The 23,963-nt window shown below is 43.4% G+C and overlaps 4 protein-coding genes across 9 annotated transcripts; 1 reads left to right on the top strand and 3 right to left on the bottom strand.

The window, feature by feature from the left end:
• Nucleotides 1–2: 2 nt before the first annotated feature.
• On the bottom strand, nt 3–5,612 carry ybx1 (Y box binding protein 1). 4 transcript variants are annotated; one of them, XM_086214376.1, is made up of 8 exons: nt 5,336–5,612; nt 3,451–3,514; nt 3,158–3,191; nt 2,966–3,055; nt 2,485–2,829; nt 2,032–2,129; nt 704–990; nt 3–347 (listed from the first exon to the last, which is right to left on the bottom strand). In XM_086214376.1, the coding sequence occupies exons 1-7, from the start codon at nt 5,442–5,444 to the stop codon at nt 750–752; spliced, it is 981 nt and encodes a 326-aa protein (XP_086070502.1). In that variant the 5' UTR covers nt 5,445–5,612; the 3' UTR covers nt 3–347; nt 704–749. The 4 variants fall into 4 exon arrangements, with proteins under 4 accessions (XP_086070502.1, XP_086070503.1, XP_086070504.1 ...); XM_086214377.1 differs by having other exon boundaries at nt 2,044–2,129; XM_086214378.1 differs by having other exon boundaries at nt 2,548–2,829.
• A 2,155-nt stretch (nt 5,613–7,767) lies between these two features.
• Nucleotides 7,768–17,737, bottom strand: ppih (peptidylprolyl isomerase H (cyclophilin H)). The gene is made up of 9 exons (XM_086214373.1): nt 17,545–17,737; nt 11,872–11,936; nt 11,743–11,766; nt 10,338–10,382; nt 9,770–9,812; nt 9,247–9,339; nt 8,677–8,764; nt 8,513–8,553; nt 7,768–8,214 (listed from the first exon to the last, which is right to left on the bottom strand). Exons 1-9 carry the CDS (start codon nt 17,608–17,610, stop codon nt 8,146–8,148), a joined length of 534 nt encoding a protein of 177 aa, XP_086070499.1. The 5' UTR covers nt 17,611–17,737; the 3' UTR covers nt 7,768–8,145.
• LOC147256427 (putative G protein-coupled receptor 160) lies at nt 12,441–17,067 on the top strand. 3 transcript variants are annotated; one of them, XM_086214372.1, is made up of 4 exons: nt 13,093–13,465; nt 14,452–14,491; nt 14,746–15,784; nt 16,683–17,067. In XM_086214372.1, the coding sequence occupies exons 3-4, from the start codon at nt 14,853–14,855 to the stop codon at nt 16,750–16,752; spliced, it is 1,002 nt and encodes a 333-aa protein (XP_086070498.1). In that variant the 5' UTR covers nt 13,093–13,465; nt 14,452–14,491; nt 14,746–14,852; the 3' UTR covers nt 16,753–17,067. The 3 variants fall into 3 exon arrangements, with proteins under 3 accessions (XP_086070497.1, XP_086070498.1, XP_086070496.1); XM_086214371.1 differs by lacking the exon at nt 13,093–13,465 and adding an exon at nt 12,441–12,607 and having other exon boundaries at nt 14,746–17,067; XM_086214370.1 differs by having other exon boundaries at nt 14,746–17,067.
• A 2,640-nt stretch (nt 17,738–20,377) lies between the features above and the next one.
• Nucleotides 20,378–23,108, bottom strand: taf10 (TAF10 RNA polymerase II, TATA box binding protein (TBP)-associated factor). The gene is made up of 5 exons (XM_086212768.1): nt 22,658–23,108; nt 22,277–22,434; nt 21,788–21,852; nt 20,918–21,032; nt 20,378–20,809 (listed from the first exon to the last, which is right to left on the bottom strand). Exons 1-5 carry the CDS (start codon nt 22,788–22,790, stop codon nt 20,720–20,722), a joined length of 561 nt encoding a protein of 186 aa, XP_086068894.1. The 5' UTR covers nt 22,791–23,108; the 3' UTR covers nt 20,378–20,719.
• Nucleotides 23,109–23,963: the final 855 nt, after the last annotated feature.

Raw genomic sequence — 23,963 nt, 5'->3', positions numbered from 1 at the left:
CATTTTTCCTGGTTTCTGGACTTTTATTTGAGCTTGCATTTAGTTAAAATGTTTGAATACATAAAAAGTTATTTAAAAATGTCAAACTGACCAGATATCAAATTCCATTTTTTCTTTAAAAACCATTTGGTGTAAAAACTTAGGACAGATTTAGAAAAACATGTTGTTGTTTCCCCAAAACATTTTGTAGCTGTCACGTAAAAATAAGGAAATAACAGGTCTGCATAGATTCTGCAGGCAATCGGTGGTAAATCTGGTCAAATGCATGGTGCAAGCTTGTGACGATCGTCAAGTCAAATCTTTATTGCTCAGATCTTGTTTGATGTTTCTTCTTGTTGACAAAAAAACTGCAACAAAGAAAAAAAAAAAGAGTAAATTAGTCAAATGCATTCACCATTTCCTGGATACTGAGCATCGTCACCAGACAATAAGATACATGAGTGTATGGAAGTGAGACAATAGCTGGGGGGCTCTTTGGTGCCACAGTTTGCTTTATCAAATCCACCACATACCTTCTGCTTTGGGTCATCCACTGCAGAGTCAAGTAAAGCTACACAAGCCCATTTTGGAGGAGAACAAAAATGACCTCCGCAGCCATTTATCTTCTGTTCTTTCACTTACTCTTGCTAAGCGTGGTTCAGGTGCAGCTGTAGCTAATGGAAATGACGGTGTACCCAGGGCAGTTGTGAGGCTTTGGACTCACCCGGACGATGGTAAAAGATGGTAGGTGCCGGTGGGCAGGTTGTTTCCTACTCAGCCCCACCCTGCTGGGCCTCGGGAGCGGACGTTTTCTCTGCAGATGGGTCACCTCCTGTCTTGGCCTCCTTTGTTTCCGGGCCAGGTTTGCCACCAGTCTGTTGGCGTCTGCGGCGGTAGTTGTAGTTGCGACGATAACGCCGCTGGCGTGGTTGTTGGTTCTGACCACCTTCGCCACCCTGATTTTCTTTGTCCTCCTCACCGTCCCGCACCGGTCTGGGACGGGGTGGACCCCTAGGGTGGGGTGGGACGCAGCAGGAAACTGGTCAGTAAACGGAGTACACACGACTAACAAGTGGCGACTACATGCAAAAAACACACACCCCCTCCCCCAAAGACAAGATGCAGGTAAACAAAAGTAGGATGCACAGCTGCAGTTTGAGGTTAGGCTGCAATAAAAGGAGAGTTTCGCTTGCCAAAACAACTAGCATTTACCACTGTTATAAGGTAGGAGAGATTTCCCAGAGGTGTCTGGAGGACATGTCGTGTGGCTGGGGATCAGGTCAGCAGAGTGTCCTAAAGTGATAATGTTTGTTAAATGAGGCTTATAGTGAACTGATTAAACTGATTTACTCATCCTCCTGAAGACAAGCTGGGCCCTTAGCCAGCTGTGGGGATGTTAGTCTCTTCATCAATACTCTCACTAGTCTTAGTTTTCATTACTAAGTTCTTAATAATTTTTAAAATAATTCAGAATCACTGCTGAATTAATATATAGATTAAATGTGACTACATATTGTTTCTAGAGCAGCACAACATGGTAGCTCCCCCTTCATAGAGCTAAGGTGTGCTGAAGAAACACCAAGACCTCATTCGAATCGCAGGCAAATCGGATTCGTCCCTCGAAAATCTAAACTTCCTTTCCTCACTTTTTGGGCAAACAAATCTGAGTTCATCACAAGCAGACGGCGCCAGTCTACCAAGAGCCAATATCCATGACAAACCGTTTGAGTAATGAAGGCGACACCACAAAATCCTCTGAGCATCCAGTCTGAGACAAATCTGTAGAAATATGATTTGAAACTTAATTCAAACCACCACCAAAAGTGGTTCAGATCATATTGGCAAACATCAGACTTCTCTTTTTTGGCTGTTCAGATTGTCTAAACCTGTTTCTGACAAGCCAAAAATCTGATTATGACTGCCAGTCTGAAGGAGGCCTCAGCGTTCTATATAACTGTAAGGAAAACTCAGCTGACAAACAAGACCCCGACAGCCCAGTGGTAAGACTCTCCCTTTGTTGCAGCCCTGCGTCAATGAAGCCAACATGCAAACCTTGGTCTGAACCTTGGTCGGAAGCCTCTGTAGATGTTCTGCCTCACTGGTTTGTTGCCCTGGTCTGGACCTCCCTGGTTCTCCTCACCCTCACCTGCCTGCAAGCAAGCAGATCCGACGACTGACAGATTAATCCAGAGCCGCGCAACACGAACACAGTTAAGAACATTTGGCCAGTAGGAACATTTACGCTGTTCAGCTAATGGGTTTAATGTCAAGACTGATGCCAGCGTGACATCAGGTCGTTTTGCACAACAGATTAGGGGCCTATTTGAATCAATTTGGAAAATATTGGCAAGACCCCCGATACACCAAGAGTTATTTTTCACAACCACGTTGAGTATTGTAAAGGAGAGTGTTTCAAGTTGCGTATGACATCAATATATTAAGTCACAACTTTGTCATAGGTCGCCTGAGTGCCTGCTTCAGGATTGTAGCCCTGTGACGGCGTACCTCAGTCATCTCTCCGCGTGGTGCGTTGGTGTACGGGGGCCGGCGGCCGTAGCGTCTACGTACAAAGTATGGCGGGTAGCGCCGTCTGCCAGGGTATGCAGGTCTGCGCTGCTGTTGCTGCGAGTCTCCTTCGGGGGCGCTGTCTCCCCCGTCTCGGCTGCCTTTGTCACGACCTCCGCTGCCTGCCTCTCCTTCTCCATCGCTCTGGTAGTTCTCTGGATAGTCTCCACCACGGGGAGGGCCCCTCCTCCGGGGGTAGCGTCTATAGCGGTTCCTGTCAGCAGCGTACTTGCTTCCCTGGACTGCAACGCCTCCTGGGCCGGTGACATTAGCTGCCTCTGCTCCCTGTGTACATAGGGATTAATGTTTAATGTTTAAGCACAAGGCAATGATTGGTGGAATAACAAGTGATTTTTTAAAAAGGTGCCATGTATCTGCTTGGAATGAAGTCACAAATCAGACTCAAAAGCACCCACATTACCTTCTCTCCCTCAACTACATCAAATTCCACAGTTTCTCCATCTCCAACACTGCGGAGGTATTTCCTCGGGTTGTTCTTTTTGATGGCTGTCTGAAAGTGTCAAAGGTAAAGGCGAGATGTTACATACATTAAAAAAAAAATCAAACGCAATCAATAACTCATCCACACAAAACTGCAGTCCTGGCCACTTACCTGGTGTACAAAAACGTCCTCTTTTGTGTCATTCCTACACAAATGAAGAAAACCGCTCAGTTACTTCTAGTCAGCAACGCCGCTTGAAAATACAGAGTTACATCTGTGGACAGACTGCAACTAAACTCACAAGTGTGGGGATTAATTAGCTACTGCACGGAACAACAGCATGGGGACCAGCCAGTTGGTTAGCGTTGTAAGCAAATCAAGGCCATAATAGGATTGTGGAAGTCCCTTCACATACACATACTTTAAGTGTCTTGGGGGGGGGGGGGGGCAACACTGGCACTTACCTATTGATGAAACCATAGCCATTCCTGACATTGAACCATTTGACTGTACCCAGGACTTTTGTTGCTGCAAAGAGATACAATTATTCTTAGATTATGAATACAATCAAGATAAATGGTGCTTACTAGTGAGGGAGGGAAACGTCAGTAATGTGCTACCAAACATGCTTAGTGATGACAAACTGCAAAAGGAATAGAATAACAGATGAGAACTAAGCAAGGCCACTTATATTATGGAAGTTATTTTTAACTCCCAACTGTCACTCTTTTTTTAGCCCTGTGGTGGCCTGTGCCAGCTGCACTCAAGTGTTTGGTATGCACTCAGGACACATGAGGCAACAATGACCAACTCCCGTTCTACTGCGCATCTGACAGTTTCCTGGGTGCCACTTTACAAGCACCCGAGCGGTCTTGCAGAGCTGGTTTTTATCCACGTGATGGATGCACAAATGACTCAATAACTCCTGGTCCGTCAAACAATTCAGCGTAAACTTGGTCAACTACGGTTACAGACCTACTGCCCCATTTTAAGCTCTACTCAGGACATGAGAGTTCACACGTGGTGATGTCGCGCCCGGATACATTAGCCAGCAACGAGCCTAGCTGCCTCGTTAGCATTGCTAACGACAGCCATGTGGTTGGATTGGAGCCAGCAGGCTAAAACTACCGTAGCATAAAGATTTGCTTTTACTGCGGCTAAATAACGCATGAATTACAACACGCAATCACTGGTGTGCTTGTATTCAGCGAACAAATCAACTAAATGGCGAATGAAATCAGTAGAATCACTTGGCGGACATTTTGGGTGGCCCCTTCAGCCATGTAAATAGCAAGCGGTTGATGGCTAGGCTAATGTGACTTCGTTAGCAATACACACTACTACTATTAAGCAGCTAGCACAGGCCACAATGATAGCCCCGAGATAAACTCGGCATCCACGGCGACTTCCTTCAGGGACATTAAAAACCAGGCCCGTGTGACTTTTTCGCCCTCTTAATTGATGTCCGTATTTATTTGCGTGTCTGTTTTGAAGGGAATCTGTTTAGAAGGAACCAGGCGTTCTCGTGTGAACAAAGAGACGGCCGGTAATTGCCGCTAGCTGGGTTGCGACGACGGTAATCGTTAGCAGCACGTAATAATTTGGTTTCCCACCGCGAGCTTTCATCAACGTTAGCGTCATAACGCTTATACCATCTTGTTATAAGTGACACTGTTCTCGACATGTCCTGGCCGAGTGTAGAACCGTCGTGTGTGTGTATGTGTGTGTGTGTATGTGTTACGGTGAGCCGGCAACATGGCATCCTGTAGTGTTCATGGACGTTGGGAGGCCAGTGATCCGGACAGATTAACCGGTTAACACTGAGGGATTAACATTACCCATACCTACTTTATTGTGTCATATGAAATTAATATTGTCCCAGCAATAAACTGCAAATAACGTACATCTGGTGATAATCAACCAGTTAACCAATGAGTAATACGGACAGCTAAAATTATGGTTATTTCACCAATTGCTTGTTACCCATCTGACAGCATTGAATTCCTGGCCCCCGCTGACAGTAACTAATATTAATGTTTGGCACTTACCAAAAAAAAGACCTTACAGATAATTAACTAAGGACAACTTAGCGTCAAACACTGGTAGTTGACTGGGGAAAATGACCAAATTGTCCCCCCCCCAAAAAAAACATCAAAAATGATAGTAAATCTTGCCTAACCAAATAATCCTTTACCCCTTGGTGGTTCACAGCGAGCTAACAATGTCAGATTGTTAACCGTGACTCTGTGGCGGAATCCGTGATTGGCTTCACGTTAGCAACGGCCGCTTTGGCGCATCGCTAGCCACGATAGCTAACTTGGCAAACTAGCGCATTTCCAGGAGACTTACCGATGACCTTCTTATCCCCCGCGGAAGCTGCGGCTGCCGGGCTGGATGGGCTCTCCGCATCGGCAGCAGGCTGCGGTGGTGGCGGCTGTGTCTCGGCCTCGCTGCTCATGGTTACTACTGGTTGGTAATGGCTTCAGCCGGCGGTGGCTCTCTGCTGTGTTTCCCGGTGCTAGATGGTAACCTGGGCCGGCGGTGGTGGGGGGCTACTGCCTTCGGGCTCTCTGCTTTCCTCTTTCCGCTCCCGTTGCCGATCGAACTGGGCAGAATGTGCAACTGTGCCGGGGAAAGTTCCTGACCAGAGACCCGCCCAGCTAGCAACTTCATTGGCTGGAATCTGTAACGGAAACCAAAACGCACTCCTATTGGCTAAAACAACTGTCAGTTTTTCATGCAAGCGGAATCTAAAGACAGTGATTGGCTATAGCTGGATATACCTGTCCACTCACACCGCCCCACAGCGACGTGAGAGCCAGACAAGTCAGACAAGATAACCGTGACAGTCTCGGGGCGATAGGTCTATCAATGAATTTGAACAAGATACATAAATACCCGATAAACTTTTTTTTTTTTAATTACGTTACATGACATTTACATAATGTCGCGTCATGTAATTTCTACAATTACTTAATTCATGATGCTGATCTTATCAAGATTTTATGGATGTTGAGGTTGAAATAAAGGTTGATTGTACAAATGCGCGGAGGTGATGTCAGTACTATTGGATTTTAATTTAGGGACCTAAATGACGGCTCTATTTTTTTTTTATTTAATGCTGCATTGTCACAGTTATATATAGACAATCACATGATAGCCATCCCCCCTTTGGAGGATTTGAGGACCTGCTTATACGCCTTCTGTCTGTCAGCAACTTTTAACACCGTACACTGACAGCTGAGGCTTTCCTGGAAATTTCTGTAAAGACATCCAAGACCGATTAATATGACTTATCACTTATATATCAACCATGTTAACTTAGGGCACATGAGGTGATGACTATTGGTTATTCACATTTAAATAACCAAGCAAAAAAAAGTAATGCTGTCCTGCGATGTCAGATGTAGTCATTTAACAGGCTCTTATGTGAGTCTGACAGTTCTCTGGTGATTAAGGGTTCAGTAGTGCTCCAGCATGGACACTCAACTGCTTTAGCGTACAGTTGCTTATCCACTCCAGTTGCCCTCTACGGTAAACTGGTTAAATGCAGTCATCATCCTGAGTGAATCCAGAGAGTAGGCTTCCAGCAGCACCGAGCAGACAGACCCAGACTGGGTGTGAGACAACCCCAGCACAGCACCCCCACCCATTGTTATGTTAATGCTCCACTGGCACTGTTTATGAGCACTGGCTGATGTGTGAAGAGCTCCCGGTTAATGGTTGAGCCCCGTTCTCACAGAGATGGGCTTTAGCATTGACCCCAGAAAGCCTCTCCCCCTGAAGAGACCCCCTCCCGCTCCCCTCCAAAAAAAGAAAAGAAAGAGGAGAAAAAAGCCTCTTCCTGCTTCCATAAGAACAGTCTCCATCTGAAAGGATTCTTTTGTGCCAAGAGAACGAGGTCCAAGGCAGAAGAGGGAGAGCGAGCACGGATGGGGGAGGGGGTCTGGGCTCGGATTTGTATGGATGGCTGGGATAAGAAGCGGTAGCCATAAGTTCAGCAGAGGATTGCTTGTCACTAGAGTGTGTGCTGAGAGGACCTTCGTGCTTTCCGCTGTAGTGTTTCAGTCCTTGCACCATGGCAATGAGGTAGAGATTATTATCCACCATCCATCCACACTCCATCTACACATCAGCACAATTCCTCACCAATACATTCAACCTCTTCCCACATTATCCACATCCCTGATTTTCCAGAATTCAGTGTAGTGTGTGTGTATGTGTGTGTGTGTGAGCATTTAATGGTGGTCGTGACGGTGACACACTGGGTACACAATGTTCTTGCAGTGTAAAAATGAAAGTCAAGATCGGAGCAGTCAAGCCAGTGATGTAACCAGTATCCTCAGCTCAACGGAAAGATGGTGCTGAGAGACTCGCACCAGATTTTAGGATGTACTGTAACACATTTTGAAAAAAATAAAAATAAATTATGGTTGATCAACTGATTTTTTTTTGTGTGATTTCTGTGAGCCTTGTGGCTAACGTGGCTTCAGAGAGTAAGTGTTGGCCAACTGTCATTAACAGATCATTTATCAATTGACCAAACAATGTTGCTTAGTTTGTTTGTTGATTGCTTCAAACCGAGTGGCTCACCATCGTCGCCTGAGGTCCAAAGTCATTGCTGCTAATGATTCCAATAGTTAGTTTGCTTTTTTTAAATGATCCAAGCGAAACTACAAACATGCTGCACCTTTAAAGGGTATCGTTATCATTATTATTACTATTTGGGGTTCTGTGGAGCAACATAAGAACTCTGACAAAAGTTTATAAAAATGTAGAACAATTTATTAATCATAAATGATACAAGATATCGCACACAATTTCTTTTTCCCGGCTTGGAAACAGCAACAGTGTCTTTTTTTTTTCTTTTTTTTTTTACATGACAGAAGAATCAAACTCTAAATTCAATTGTAATAATAATCAAGTAGATTTTACATTTTTGTGTTAGGTACATCCGGTGATTTAAAAAAAAAAGAAGGAAAGTACAAGAAATGTAAATAATTGTACTTGGATGCTGTGGTTCACCTGGAATCAGACAGATGACATGTGGCTAAACTGCTGTAGTTTAATAACGTCTGTCAGAGTCTGCTTTTGAATGCAGAATTCGGATGAGAAAAAGAACGATGGGTCGCTGCTTGTGTGATTTGAAGGTAGCTGCTTCACATCTCTCCACACTGCGCGATGACGATGGGGAGCTTGGGCTTGTTGTTGGGTCCCGTAGGAACGTTCTGTTGAGAGGAGGAAGCGCAACTTTCAAAATCCAAAGTCTGATCTTTGACGCAGTCGTGTAAACATCAGATAAACATCATTTCCTACTGTATAGATAAAAATAAAGAGGGTTTCGTAATCTGCTAAAACTCTTAAGTGGACACACATCCTGACGTATCCGGTTGTTCATTTTATTTGATAGATGCGGCCCACTTTCCAGAATGGGCAAAATACAATTATACAAAATACTTATAATACAAAATACATAAATACAATTCTGGCAACGATGAGTGTAAATTACATGAAGTGTAGTTTTACCTCAATTTTTCTCATGATCAGCAAACCATCAACCACTTTTCCTGAAAAAAACAAACAAAAACACACACACACACACATAAGATAATGATATATATTTATATATAAGATCATTCTAGCTCTGAATAAATATGAAGACACAGTTAACAATGTAGACTTCAACTCACCAAACACAACATGCTTCCCATCCAACCAGTCACATTTTGTGCAGGTGATGAAAAACTGACAACCATTTGTCCCCGGACCACTGTTTGCCTGAGAAGAAATGCTGAGATGAAACAATCGTTGATAAGAGCTTTTAAAGAAGCAGCTCGTGCATGGCCGGAAGTGTTTGTGGATTATTGAGCGTGCGGCCAGATAAAGAAGACGTGGCTGATTCTGGACGATGAGTTCCACAGGTTGTAAACAGACGTTTTGAACAGTTTAACGCGTCTAGTTGTTGGTCCCTTAGCTTCAAGCTGATTAGTTGCGGCTGGTGTTTTCTGTCTCCTGGCGTAACAAAGGGCTGAATGAGGAAAATTAATTTGTGAGATTCAGTGAGCTAACTGTGGGTATTTTAAAGTCAGATTATGCTTCTTGGGTGAATTACAGCTTCAAACTGATGACCTGAATCCAACCAGGAGCAAGTTACTCTGGCAGTAAAGAAAACTTTGACAGTCATGAAGAGAAAGTAAACAGAACATTTCCTCATTCCCGTGCGTCCCGTGACTGGAGAGATATTTGGTGGGCAAACATACCATGGACAGCAGACCAGGAACATTATGCTTTATCCGGAAGTTTTCATCTGCAAACGGACCTCTGTAGACGCTGCAGATACCAGTGCCATCCCCCTTTCAAAAGACAAGAAGTACCTTAGATTGGGCTCACAAAGGAATGAAACGTTCAGGGGACTTGTTTGTCAACGGTTCCACATTCTGCCGAGCAGGTGCACTCGTATGTGAGCACGATTGAGTCATTTGTGCTCTCAGCGCCAATCAATTTTGCCATCTGCTTTACAATTTCTGCCTCCTGTTGCCATCTACCCCTTTGTGATCGGGTATGGAAAATAAAAGGCTTAAAATGAACCAGCTTATCAAATCAATTTCCTTGTCTCACAATCAGATTCTCTTTTTAAAAGTGCAGCCTTCCGATCAGTTTCCTGTGCTTCCCAGTCTCCCGGCCGAGACGATACTTCATTTGCTGCTCACATCACCTTGTACCGCGACAGGAAAATAACACGTGTCGTACAGCAGACAGCGTGAGAGGACGGCGTGTACTCACATTCACAAAGTCGCCTCCTTGTATCATGAAGTCTTTGATCACCCTGTCAAATGAGCGACACGGTCAGTTGAGGCTGTTAGTTTTAGGAAACCGTGAGGCTGAAAGATTTTTTTTAAACACATTGGTATTCATCAAAACAAAATTGGACTTTTATGTAAGCATCTGGGCACAAAATGATAGCACTGAGGATGTAGCTGAACGTGAGGGACTTAAGCGCTCCTTTGGCTGTCGCCTGTTTCCTAATCACAGTGGCGTTTTTTTCGCTCTCCATTAAGACGCCCACCTGCTTGGAAATATTTGCCAATATTCCTGCTCAAACAACAAACCCACCAAAGTGCTACTGTTTTGGGTTTTTTTTTGCCTCTACAACATGAAATACTTGAATAAACTGGAAGCAAAACCGAATGTGGAGACCTGGAGGAAGCTGTTCCGCAAGAAAACCAGCTTAAGCAAAATCTCGAAGCCATGTGAGGAGGTGGGTCTCTGATGAATATAAAGCACACGGAACCAATGAAAGGTCGATTGTTCCGCCATCTGATGTGAGCAGTGCGAATGCCGGGTTACGTACCTGTGGAATGTGCAGCCCTTGAAACCAATAGGCACTCCGTCCTTCCTGCAGGACACAAGTTGGAGATGAAACTTTTTGGGGGGGGGGGGGCTTTCTGCATTGAACAACAAGCTGCCACATTTGTTGGCTTCCCGACAAAGCAGGCCTGTCCATGTGGAGTGTCATGTGAGTTTTGAGGAAGTATGATCACATATCACCAGCTATCTCTGGCTGGCAGCTGTTCAACAGGCATTTAAGGGAGCGGCACGTTGTAGTCAAGAGGCCTTTTCTGGCAGGAATTCGATAGAATACGAGGGATGAGACGGATGAGCAAACCTGACACAGCCAGACGGCGTACCTTGAACAAATCGTCATCGTGCAGTCATTTTTCCATTACTTTCATCTGTTTATGCCAATTAAATCACAGCTAAATTGAAGGCCTGATGTAACTACACCATAGCCTAAGCACGCACTGCAACCTAGATCCAAAACAGCCCTTAGAGTTGAAGACGAGTGTAACGCTCACAGAGCCCATTTAGAATTGTCTGGCCATATCACAGCACCGCCTGAAGGTAATTTTTATACCCTATATAGTTGACAAACTACCCCACAAAACTACAGGAAAGGTAGTACAACAAGTGGTCACAAACCAGCCATTATATCCCAACATTCATTGCGCAGACTTAAAGAAAAATGTCAGACAGACAGGAGGACAGGGAAGTATGGCAGTCTTTTGGGTTTTTTTTCCAGGTAAGCTCTCAGTATAGACTCCTCCATAGAATCCCTGAATAGGTGGGTAGTCAATCGTGTGTGTGTGTGTGTTTTATTTAATGGACCCAGACACATCTAAGACTTCCTCAAGTGCTACAGCAGCAATGTGGTTACGTCAGGGTTGACGAGTGAAAGAGACGCTGTGCAGAAATCTGCTACTTTAACTGCATTTTGAGAAAAATTGTCCATCATTTCCCATCAGGACTCAGTGACGTTTGTCTTTCTTTGGGTTTTTTTCTGAGTGTTTGCTTGTGCTTGTAAACAATTTTTGTCAGAAACGTCTCACAACATAATTCAATTTTTAGACTCGTCCTGCAGGGCACAAGCGATTTTTTTGTTTTCAGTTTGGTGTTGCAGTCTGCAACTTGACCGCTAGATGTCACCAAATCTCATACATATCTACTCCAAAAAACTCTGAGGTGGAACAACTTATGAGTTTTCCAGCTGCCTTCCTCTTGACACAGGAATTTGTCAAAGGCACTTTAGTGTTCAGCTACTTATCCTTTTAATGTTTAGCAGTTTTGCTCAATCTGATTAAGGAAGACAGGCTTTGTTTTCGTGTTTGGATCCAATCCCATTTCTTAAGTGCATAAAAAGGCGATGTATAAACATGTCTCTTTTACTGTGAGGGAGGGTGATGAAGTGTTTACCTTACCTGAACTCTCCAGTGCAAAACTGCCTGTAAGAAATGATGACATGATAAGCACACGTACACACCTCTAACTTCCTTTTACAAGGAGAAATCACAACATACCAACATGAGAATCCCATGATGCAGGCTTACCGGAAATTCTCTGCTGTCTTTGGAACCACATCAGCAAACAGTTCAATCTTCATCCGCCCCACATCCTGAAATCCAGTTGAGAAAACGGATGTTTAACAATTGAAGAGACATTCAAAACCTTTTTGCCTTTTGGCAAAGAAACTCCACATGAATAGAAACTTATCAAAGCAGGATACTGGACAAACCAGCTTCTCACAAAAGAATTGGGAACGGTATCAGCCATGAATTCTATACCCTTTAATTTTTCAGCTCTTTGATTACTTTGCTAATAATATTAAGATTAATCTAAGGAAGCTTCTTTGTCCCACTTGTAGCGTTCGGCAGGGCTCACGGCATGAGTGACGCAAAGTTGACTCCATATTATACAACACATTACACAGACATAAGAGTGTGTGTGTCCTGCAGCATGGGTGTCAGTCCGCGCAGGCCTCCCACAACCCAGAGGGGCATGCAACTAGATATGTGCCGACTCTTAGAACAATGTGTGTGTGTATATCTGTGTGTATGTGAAAAACAAACAATATGCCGGTGTAACAAGAGTGGTTTGTCCTACAGCACAACCCCACCATTGACTCCACCAGGATGCCTCACAGTAAAGCGAGCTGCCATTGGCTCCACAATGTTTGCCATTCTGACAATGAGGTTGATGGTTCCTTAGCAATGAAAATAAAATACAGAAGTGATGTGTTGACTCAGATGATGTTGCCTGCAGAGTGGTTCCACCGGCTGACAACAGGTAAGAGAGCTTGAACTGTTAATGATGCATTTCTGTGATTCTTCTGATTAACAAGGGGGTCAAAAAAGACAAAAATATATACATATAAGTGAAGTTAAGATGATATCGAACCGCTTTAGACACCAAGCAGAGGGGCTCAAACTGAAGTACAACCTCCAGGAACACCAACAACTACTTGAACTCCTCTCAGACCTTGAAGTACACGGAAGTCAACATTTACACCAGAGAGCAAACAAATGAGTGTAGACCAACATTCGACACCAATGCTAATGCCTCGTTCTTGAGGAGAATTTGTTGTGTTAAATACTCCAATGTGACAATAACGTGGAAAAATTCTTAGAGGTGCACAGTTTCCAGCGCTGATGCACAGCAGCAGCAGCAGCAGCAGCAGCAGCAGCAGCAGCAGCAACACAAAGTATAACTGGATCCAAATCAAGTTGTAACTGTAGATTCAGCCTTTACATCCTTTAACACATTATGGAAAGTGTTTGCCTTTTAAGTCTCGTGAGGTAGGACTTCTGATGGGCAACTGAATGCTTCTTCCTGGGATTCTGGTGAAATCAGACAGGAACATAGTGCAGGCGACAGAGTGCAATTACACCAGAACAGGTAGTTCCTGTTTCTTAACATCTAAAATCAACATAAGAGGGGAGTATGGGAGGGTTAGACCTCCACCAGGAAGGAGAGGGCAAGTCCCCTCGGCTATTTACGGAAAGGTGGAGCCATAATAAGCGGCGTATTGAGGAAAGCGAACGGTCGTTCACTTCGAGATGCACCATGGTGCAGGGACCTAACTGGCTGAAGCGACTGCATCCCTGCTGAAAACGCCTCCGGAGCAGAACATCTCTGAGCGTAGAGGTACATGTTCCTGTTTGTGCGTTGCATGCCTCAAACATCCAATGTACATGTCATCAATGACAGAAGCCTGCTGAGATGAAATGCTGCAAATGCAAGGTGCTGTGTGCTGCTGCAGAAATATCATGAGTGAAGTAGCCATTTAGGATGAGTTCAACATATCTGAGAAAAAAGAACAAGGATCACAAGGAAGCTGTTTATTTCGGGTGTGTGTCAGTGAACCATGCTGATGAGTGAGAGCAGGAATGCTAAATATTCCCAGACATTTTGTGGTCTCCAGCTAACCCCTCAAACTGACATTATTCTGCTCCTCTGGGTACATGAGAACCACTTAAATATCTGTTTAAACATCGTTAGCTCTTCTACTGACGAGAACTAGTTTCACACATTTCCATTTGTTTTGTCCTGGGGTTGTGAATCCTCAAGAGTATCATATCAATGAATGGATTTGTGAATTCACATCTTTTTTTTTAAACTGTTGCCAACTTTAGCCAGTGACATTGTTTAGCCTGTGACAATGGTAGGGATGAAGTGAGGGGGGGGGGGGGTCAGAAGTTTGCTCGGCTCTGAGTGGGCTACTGTGACTCAAAGAGAAACAAAAAGTGTTTAATGGCACTGCTGCTCTTTCCTAACAATTACAAAAATACCAAGAGACTCAGAGTGACACGACTCCAGTTCTTTATCACCCCCATTGTGTGGCAGATCAGTAAGCGGGTTCCACACAGCAGTGGGGCTTATTCTGATCCCAGGAACTTTCAGCGGTTCCACTTTTCGGGAACTTGAAACAATCGCAAAAAAAAACCACACGATCTTTTAGAAGAATGTTACCTTTATGTACCATTCCATAGAAAGCAGACTTAGGAGTTTAAACTAGTCCGGACAGGTTGTGTTGGACAATATTGGCCTATTTGTGTGACACTGACTCCTAACTGGACCTGATGCCGGAACGAAGTCAAGCAAAGGACATCAGATTCTTTTAACTTTTTCAGACGGAGATCTGCGAACCAGCTCAAGGCACCAGTGAACAGGGTAAGTGATGTTTTTTTCTTTTTATTTGAAAAAAAATGCACGCTTTGATTTTTGCAAAGACTTGGGCACATGTTCAAAGATGTATGACTGAATTCGTGCTTGTTAAAAACTAGAATATCATATTATTTAGACCTCTGCATCGCAATAATAGAGGTTTCCTGCAGTAAAGTGCTGGGAGTGGGGGGGGGTACATGACTGGGAGCTTGTTTTGGACACAACGTCCTCACCAGTAGTATCCTGCTTTTGTTCAACAGCATTTCTTGAAGCATCTTCACAGTGAACTGAGGTCAGAAGGGGCGACACCTAAATAGATGCTGCACGAGTGACCGTGTCCCTGGAAAGCATCCAAACCTTCAAAAAAATGTTTGCAATCATTGAACAATGGGACATGGAATCTGGCTGTCACAGAGACAACCTCAAGCAATATGTGGTCCTGGTGCTTATCAAGCTGGGAGTGGACGCCTTTGCATTGCTGCTGCTCAGCCGGACACTGTGCACCTCTTTGTTGAGCATGTGCAGCCTGTCAGTCGTCCTGGCTGACATGGCGATGGCCTTTGTTACAATGGCCGTGTGGTTACAGGGGGCTGAAAGGTCTCCGCTGTCGATCTGTTACGTCCTGGCTTTCGCTTCAGCAACATTTGCGGCAGTGCCGCTGCCCATGGTGTGTCTGGGTCTGCTGGACTACTATTTGGAAGATACCTGCAACCACCTCAGCAAACCCCTCAGGAATGTGATCTTGACATTGCTGGTGTGGGCGCAAGCTGGTGTTTACGCCTACAGCTCTGTTGACGGCCAGCTGATGGTGCTGAATTACATGACGGGGAGGAAGGCTCTGCTGTGTGAGGTGCAGGATTCGACACTGATTGCCTACTTTGCTTTGGGGCTTTTCGGTGTTGTTATCTGTTTAATGCTGCCCTTTTGGTCGATGATTCCCCAGTGGATAAAGGAGGCCGACAGGCTGCACGAAGCCAGGGAAAAATTCAAGAACCTGCGGCGCAACCTAAAGTTCCCTTCAACTTGCTGCACAGAGACGACAAACAGCGAGGAGCGTGACCTGAAGGAAGCGATCCAGCCACGCCCTCCTCTGTGGATTAGCCTAACGCTGGGCTTCAGTGTTTTCTGGATGCCTTATCTCGGGGTATCTGTGTCCTGTCTCTTTCTTGGCTTCCAGGTGCCTGCCTACATCACAGTTAACCTCCTGTGGTTGGAGTGCACCAACAGTTTACTGGCGGGTGTGATATTCTGGATAAAGAGTGAGAAGCTGGGGCCTTACACCCACCTACCAGAAAACATGTGCGTATGGCAAGTTTACTGGCATTTGAGTAAAGGAACACAGCAGCAGCTGCTACCTGAAGCTGTGTTTAACCCCTCTCCCATGAAGGGCAACATTCTTATCCATGTTTAAAACTACAAATGTCAACAGACCAGGTCAGGTCAGGCCAGCCTACAGGTGGGGAAAACCATCCTGGGTCTAGCAGTGTGAAGGCTGTGATGTGTGTGCCGATATAGAGACTGGGCCAGGGCTGCAGATGCACAAGTGCCTTTTTTAATTTATTGAATGCTGCAGATGACGAGGGCTACTGGGACTGAACTTGTGATCCCTTGAGGGGTTGTGGAGCAAAGTTTTCTGGATCTTCAAGCTAATTTATTTAAAGAAAATGCCACATTCTCTTGATGAATTTGTATTCACCGTGCATCTCATTCCAAAGGCAGTTTTAGACTTCAGGAGGGAAGTGATAATGACGAAGGAGTAAGGATGCCCGATAATATCAGAACCTCACTCAGATTAATAGCCAATGGCCAATATCAATATGGGCCCAGTTTTGCTATCTACTTCAAATCAACAGTAAATGTATAAAATGGGCTTTTCCAAATGTTTTGTAAATAAATAAATATGTTGCTCTTTTCAACCTATAACTTTGTAAATATCACACACACGTGTATCTATATCGACAACATCTACTAAGTAAATATCAGGAAAAATAAACAGAAAAATGTGGGCATATCATTAAATATTGTGCATCCAAAACACACGGATTCACGACGCTTCTCAGAAAACAGCTTGCCAAGTATTCTGTTCTCTACCTTGTTGTAAAATGCATGATCTGTAATTGTTTTGGAAATGAATGTACTTTGTATCTCCAATTAAAAGGAGTTTAAATTTCATTAATGAGCACTTGATGTTTCAAAGGTCAAGAACCAAGTTTCAAGGACGAGGAGCAGCACAAAAAGAAAAAGAGACGTTAACACCTGCGTTCTGATGGTAACAAGCCTCACCTGCTGACGGAGACCAAGTGATGAATGTTTCAACCCTGCATGATGTGGAATTAACAGTACCTGCACATTACCTGATTTGTCATAAACTGAGATATATTTCTATTTCCTGTATTTGTAATTATTACATGTTTTTAGCTGTAGCCTGCTGTTGGTGTGTATTGGGAAGAATCCTGAGGAGTGACCTACTCTCAACAATCCTAACACTCGAATAAATAAATGACTAAATACATTCACATACATTTATTGCTTAAATTTTAGCGGGATATTGACTTTTCTTGAATCCCTGCATTTTTTTTGGGGGGGGGGATACAGAAAAGGGGGGCAACATTAAATATACCACTGTGTATACATTATCTGGCCAATTTTTTGTCATTTTTCAAGACATATGAGAAAGCCCACATGCCAAAATTTTACTAAGTTGTTTCCCTTCAAACGCGGATACAATGTCGGTCCATTTTTCCTTTTTAAACCGATGGCAAAGTAGCTCAGTACAGAAACAATCAATATCTGCAGATGTCACCGTGCTTTCATAACTACAACCCCTTGATTTGTTCGCAAAGAAAAGCGAGTTACGAACTTAATCCCGCGTAAAAGCACGTTACAAATCCCACTTAAAAGTTCTGAAGAAAACATTCTGTATCACTTCGTATGCGTAAAGATTCGTCAATGGAGTAGCACCAATGTAATAAAGTCGCACAAACAAAACCAGTCTAGCAACGGCACGCTATCGTTCCGTTAGCCGTGAGCTAACTTCAGTATCTCTTGCTTCTACTCACCTGCCCTCCAATTGTAATGTCGAAGAAAACAATAGGGTTGTTGGGATTAGATGATGGAACGGACATTGCAACGGTTTTCTCGACTTTAAAACCAAAATATAATCAGACGATAACCACGAGAGATTTTGAAAACCCAGCATCTGCGCTGTAGCACCCTACGGTGGCTCGGGAGGGACTTACTACGGTAAGCAGTTGCGAACAAACTAGAGCTGGGAAGAGAAGGCGCAACCGTAAAAATGATATAATACCAACGAGGAAACGCCTGGTGGTGAAAATGGAGGCGTATTGCAACCACGTCTGAAAAAACAACAACAAAACAAGAAGACGCTCTTATATCTCTTTAAATTCTCTGACAGTTAAAGCCCGACATTTCTCTTTTGGGGCACATTTAAGTCATAAGATTGTAGAACCAAATGTTACAAAATAGAGATCACATGACTGTCAAATATTCTTAGTTTTGTGTTTTTGTTCAGAAGCTGTCGTGGTGTCTCAGAATTGTTGTCAATGTTGTTGTTACTGACAGTCACCACTAGAGGTCGTATATGTAGTTTCTCGAGGCCAGATTTAAACTGAACGGTTCATCAGTGTTTACAGAAGGACACTTTGTGTTTATAATGACAACTTTAATCTGAGTCTCCTTTGAAATTCTCCCTGTTTACGCTCAAATGTCTTTAATGTACTTTAGTTGTGGGGCTGTTTCATGGATGAGGCTTCACTTCGTTCCCATTAAGAGGAATCATATTGGTAATTGCTATTAGAGTACAGTGATACAGGCTGGTACCTCTGGTCTCATATCAGTTGACTAAGGCAGCAGAGAATGTCACACATTTAAGAATCAATGACAAGTATTTGAAAACAAAGACAGGTCCTTATACCTATTAAAGTTACTCTTAAAGTTCTCTCTCTCTCTCTGGTCCTGAGTAGATACTGTCTTGCACAGAAATGTATGTATGGTCATGTGGTTTCCTTCCCGCTGGCCTTCTACATGTAGCAGACCCATCATACATGACATTGTCATCTTACAGCATACCAAAGATTGTGAGCAGCATGTCTTTGGGGACAGAACAAGATTGATCAGGACCAAAAATCCAGATTTAAGCACTTTGTAAAAGTTAATTTAAGGAGTTAAAATAGTTGGAAATTATGTCCTGACACTCACTTCTTGGATGCTGTATAGAGACCATAAGTGTTTTCAGGGTATTAAGTCCCTGCAGCTGTGAACAGGACTACAGACTCTGATTGTTGCTGCTCTGCTGCAGATTTTAGGTTTATAATTTTGTCCATGGGGCAGCGCGGTGGTGTAGTGGTTAGCACTGTCGCCTCATAGCAAGAAGATTCTGGGTTCGAGTACCGGCTCGGGCACATGATCTGTGGAGTCTGCATGTTCTCCCTGTTCCTGTGTGGGTTCCCTCTGGTACTCCAACTTCCTCCCACAGTCTGAAGACATCAAGAGGGGACGAGGCTGATTGATGCTCTAAATCAGGGTTCCCCAATTAGATTTCACCAAGGGCCAAATTCTGACCTGGACACCAAGCCGAGGGCCACAGCACCCGTGGGGCACACGGCGGCAGGGAGGGGGGTGCCACCGCACCACCACTCCAGTGACAGTGCCGATACCAACGTTGAATCTGCACTTATAGTGCATTATAACATTATTATTAGTTGTGCCCTGGGATTCAGGAATACTGTTTGTGAGGGTCACACAAAGACAAATTGCATTCTGGAAACAAAAGTTGAGAACCAACCATTTATTCAAAATAAATATTTGGTTTTTACAGTCTGCTTAGAAAGTTCCCAGATTGACTTTTTTTTTTCCCCCAAAAAATCCTTTTTGCTCACAAGTTGGTGTGGGCCAGTCTGCATCCTCTCGCGGACCGCAAATGGCCCGCGGGCCGCCTATTGGGGAGCCCTGCTCTAAATTGACAGTAGGTGTGGCTGTGAGTGTGAATGGTTGTCTGTCTCTATATGTTGGCCCTGTGATGGACTGGTGACCTGTCCAGGGTGAACCCTGCCTCTCGCCTGTAGCCACTGGGATAGGCTCCAGCCCCCCAGCGACCCTTAACAGGAATAAGCGGAAAAAAATGGAAGGATGGATGAATGGATGGATGGATGGATGGAATATTGTCCATGGTTTTGATGTTTTGTTCTTTTGAATTTTAACTGCCTTTTAATTGTTCTGTACGGTGACTTTGTGTCCTGAAAGGTGCCTTTAAATAAAATGCATAAAGACAATTGTTAAATAGAGTAAATTCATTAACCAAAATGTGAACAATTATAATAAATCCTTATTGGTATTATGTGTTTGTTGTTTATTCATTCATTGAATAATTTCATTGATTATTGTTGAATGGTTCTCTAAATTGACTGTAGGTGTGACTGTGAGTGTGAATGGTTGTTCGTCTCTGTATGTTGGCCCTGCGATGGAATGGCGACCTGTCCAGGGTGAACTCCACCTCTCGCCCGTTGATGCTGGGATAGGCTCCAGCCCCCCCGCGACCCTTACTAGTAAGGAATAAGCGGGAGACGACGATGGATGGATTGTTGAATGGGTCAGTGAATGTAGGCGGGTACTCAGAAGTTGATTCAGGTACACGTCCACCTAAGTGTGTGCGATTGTTGGGAGAGAGGGTAAATGGGCCCAGGGAGGATTTTTTTCTCTCTCAAGTGAATGAAACACATTTTTAGGTAAGAAAATAAAATACAAATAACTCATTCTGAATCACAGTTTATTTTGTACAGGAAGTGAATTTCAACCTTGGACTATAGACCAATGTTGTTGAAGAGGTTGCCAAGTTATCATCAAAACTGAAGTTCCTCAAGTGGTAATCTGAGGGAAAGCAGGGGTGTTAACGTAGGAGCTTTCGTGAACCAAATGCTGTTTTGAGTTGGACGCTGCTGAAGCCATTTTCATCAACCAGTTCATGGGTTTACCCGAAGCAACACCTCACAGACATAAATGTTTATGTTAAGGGTTTTATTTTCACAATAAAACATAAATTTACATTTTACCAAAATGCAAAGATAGCTCCACAAGGCCAAGTGACTACAAAGATTTGTCAAAGCTGTAGTAAAGCATCTTGATTTTAAAAATCTAAACAAAAAAGGTGTTGACAATCTAGTGGGTCAGCGGGGAGGTAAAACCAGCTAAAGCAAAAGGCCTCACAGACGGACACTTCTATGTGAAGTAATATGGTTTCTTGACATTGACGCCATATTCTGAAAGGGCAGGAGTCAGGTCCTCCATGGTCAGAGTGTACTTCTTATCCTAGAAATGGAGAGAAAAATAATCAGGCCACAGTGAGTGATGGAGAGTAAAGTATGGGAGGAGATACTGCATGGTTGATGGATGAAGCCGCAGGTGAACATGAGAGACCTTTGTCTTGCTCCGAGAGCTTCCTGAGGCAGTGCCCTTCATTTTACAGTACTGCAGCGCATCGTTGGCAATGTCTGAGATGAACTTCTGAGAAGCGAGGGAGATCAGGCGAATTCTGCAAAAAACACAAGTGTTGGGCTTTAGATTCAACGTCACATCACACACTCCCTCTGGTTTAAGTTTTACTTTTCAATCCAAGAAATACTAGAACCAAATACAAAATGGCAGTCTGCCGTACTTTAATCTGGAGTAATTGAGTGTGTGCGCGTGTTTGAAAGGATTGACAGTATACAGATGTATATCGGCTCTTGAGCTGTAATTCACCACTTGAAAAAAACAGATTGCAATTCTGACCAGAAACCCTCAAAACCAAACCAAAAAGAAGTTAATTGATGACTAGCAGAGCTGCCGCTGTTACTAATCATGACCGACCCTGTAAGAGAGGATGAGGAGGATTACTTCTGGCATAACCAAACTATTTAACGACTTTTGATGGAAGTGAGCTTAACTGCCCGTCCAGTACCATTCATTACGCTAAGCGCTCCGGTGATCAGGTGGACTCTGAGGGGCTCAGCTCCCTAAACATGCGCAGAGGAAAGAAAAGTATCCATCTAGATGTCTGGCTCTTTATTTTTTAATGTTTTATTCACTTACAGTTGATTTAATTTCACTCTCACTTGTGTATTAGAGCACTTTTATTCAAAGTTCTTGCATAAATACATGAATGCCTGTCATTCGCTCACTCAGAAGAATTTCCCTGATTCCCCTTTGAATGACCTATGAGTATCTTTGTCCCACTGCGCTTTACCGGACAAACCCACTCACACACTGAAGTCCAAACTTCACAGAGTTCGTCTCTGAAGTGCTTACATTCTTGGATCAGAAGCTTCAAAGCCGGCTCGGTTGAGGTAGTAGCCTGTGACAGCATCAGGAATCTGAAAGAGAGAATATCGTACTTGAAGGCAAGATTTGTACAGCGGCTGATTCTTGGATAAAACACGGCGTGTCTGCCATGCCTTCATTTATTCTTCTCGACTAAGCGCATTTCTCTCAATAAAAAAAAACATGAATCAAGAATTCAACTGTATTCCAAAGAAAACATTTTATTCTATGCTTAAAAAAATGTAACTCTGTCCGAGCTATACGAATATTTATATTAAGCGTTAGCGCCTCAGCATAAAGAGGTGAGGCGATCACCTCGATTCAGTTTGTTTACATGTCAGGAGGATTCTGACAAATCTACCAGGCCGATTAACAAGAAACTTGGGGAAAGGGGTGTCGGTTCATCATGAAAAAGCCTAGCAACCTGAAAACTTGGCCAAGTAACTGAGTGTAACAAAGAGATTAAACGCGATTTACTGTGGGTGTGTATTCTTCCAGCTGCATGACAAAGTCAGCCAAGGGTGTAGTGGAGACTGCAGGCTTTATATCTCCATTGGTGATGCCTCCAGGAACATACACACCGTTGGAAACAGACACGTCAGATGATGGTGTCACCGTGGCAGCAGATGCTGAAGCTGTAACACAAGATATTGGGATGATTTAGCTTGCTACAATGTGATGAGCAAAGTCAAATGAGTGCAAATGAAACAAGACCTTATTTTCCGTGAGTTTACATGTGACATTAGAAGCATGCAAATAACGCATTCTCAACACCTTAAACGCAAAAACAAAAACAGCTTAAGTTAGCCAAGTCACACCAAAACCACATACGTCATAACCTAAGTGACATAACATTACCATTACTCGTGACCGCGGGGATGCTGCTGACGTTGGTTGTTGCATTATCATTTGCGATACAGTTACTTGAAGTTGAAGAAGTTGTAGATGACACTCCTGTTGTGACGGACTGATTAACGTTGTCAATATTCATGTTGATGTTGTTTCCGTTCTTCGGGAATAAGAACGCAACTTGGCAGCACTGGCTAACGCGCTAACACTTGCTAGCTAGCGCGAGGAAATGACCAAATATGCCCAAAAGCACGATTCCGCCCCCTACAGCTGCTGTGCCAGCTTTAACTTAAGTTACTAAATTACGGTTTGTACTACTTTCGCAACTCAGACGATATAAGAATCGAGAATCAGTAATGTTTTTAGCTTCCAGCTACTGCGGAATGATCATGTTGCACAGCAGCTAATCGCGTCATGTGACCTTTGTTGTTCGCATAGATGTGACGAAGACAACCGAAGATGTCCGAAGCGCTGTGACGTTCTTCTTCTTCTGTGGGCTTTTTATGGCACCTGACCCTCGCAATATTACTTTACTGACATCTTGCGGTGGCACTACACAAGGCCCTGATGGAAATATTCATTTTCGCAAAAAAATAATGAATAAATAACACATAATATACGTTGACCGGAAGCATTGACGGGCATACTTACACAAAAAACAACCAGGTAAATATAAAAATACAAATATTTAAGACAGCTGTGTCTGATAAAACAGCCACAAGGTGATAGAAAGCGACATAACAAGCATCGTCATAGTGCAAATCTCATATGAACACCTGCCAGGGGTAAATGTATTCATGAAATATATAACCTTAAACATAAATGTTAAAAGGGGAGATTATGAAATCCAAATTACATGTAAATACACTTACATTTTCCATTCAAATGTATTACAGTTGGTAAAAATAAATGGATATGACATACTCTGAAATATCATTTCAAGGAATAAAATTAAGTGGAAACAATGGTTCAGTCCCAATGGGATCCTTTTTTGGCAACTAAAAACCTGCATTTTAGGGACATTTAAACTTCTGATCTGACTGGATAGACTATTATTGTTAAATGTGAGATTTCATCAATAAAAGGGAATATAAACTGGAGGTTTTGCTGGATTGTATTTCCCGTCAGTCTTTAACTTCGTCAGAGACAAACTTTCAGTCACAAATTTTGAGCAGCAATCACCAGTGATTACGGACAAACTGCGTTTATGGGTTTTATTGTCTTTTTTCAGCTGATAAAACAGGCAGGACAGGAATATTCAAAGTACTAAGTTCTAAAGCGCATGTGAAAAAAAATAATTCAGAACCAATGTCAG

This window comes from Aulostomus chinensis, chromosome 9, assembly GCF_037954235.1.
Source record: "Aulostomus chinensis isolate RoL2024-O1b breed Wild chromosome 9, RoL_Achi_v1.0, whole genome shotgun sequence".
NCBI lineage: Eukaryota > Metazoa > Chordata > Actinopteri > Syngnathiformes > Aulostomidae > Aulostomus > Aulostomus chinensis.
Note: the sequence above shows the minus strand (reverse complement) of the source record. Positions and strands in the feature narration are given on the sequence as shown.

Excerpts from the sequence above, each read along its gene's own strand:
- ybx1 (XM_086214376.1), bottom strand. The coding sequence starts at position 5,444 with ATGAGCAGCGAGGCCGAGACACAGCCGCCACCACCGCAGCCTGCTGCC. Across the intron at positions 2,130-2,484 it reads CACGCGGAGAGATGACTGAG|GCAGGTGAGGGTGAGGAGAA; the intron begins GTACGCCGTCAC and ends GCTTGCTTGCAG. Across the intron at positions 991-2,031 it reads CGACCAAGGTTCAGACCAAG|GGGTCCACCCCGTCCCAGAC; the intron begins GTTTGCATGTTG and ends ACCCCACCCTAG.
- LOC147256427 (XM_086214371.1), top strand. The coding sequence starts at position 14,853 with ATGTTTGCAATCATTGAACAATGGGACATGGAATCTGGCTGTCACAGA.
- ppih (XM_086214373.1), bottom strand. The coding sequence starts at position 17,610 with ATGTCCGTTCCATCATCTAATCCCAACAACCCTATTGTTTTCTTCGAC. Across the intron at positions 9,813-10,337 it reads AAGGGCTGCACATTCCACAG|GGTGATCAAAGACTTCATGA; the intron begins GTACGTAACCCG and ends CTCATTTGACAG. Across the intron at positions 8,215-8,512 it reads TGATCATGAGAAAAATTGAG|AACGTTCCTACGGGACCCAA; the intron begins GTAAAACTACAC and ends TCCTCTCAACAG.
- taf10 (XM_086212768.1), bottom strand. The coding sequence starts at position 22,790 with ATGAATATTGACAACGTTAATCAGTCCGTCACAACAGGAGTGTCATCT. Across the intron at positions 21,033-21,787 it reads GAAGCTTCTGATCCAAGAAT|AATTCGCCTGATCTCCCTCG; the intron begins GTAAGCACTTCA and ends TGTTTTTTGCAG. Across the intron at positions 20,810-20,917 it reads GCTCTCGGAGCAAGACAAAG|GATAAGAAGTACACTCTGAC; the intron begins GTCTCTCATGTT and ends CTCCATTTCTAG.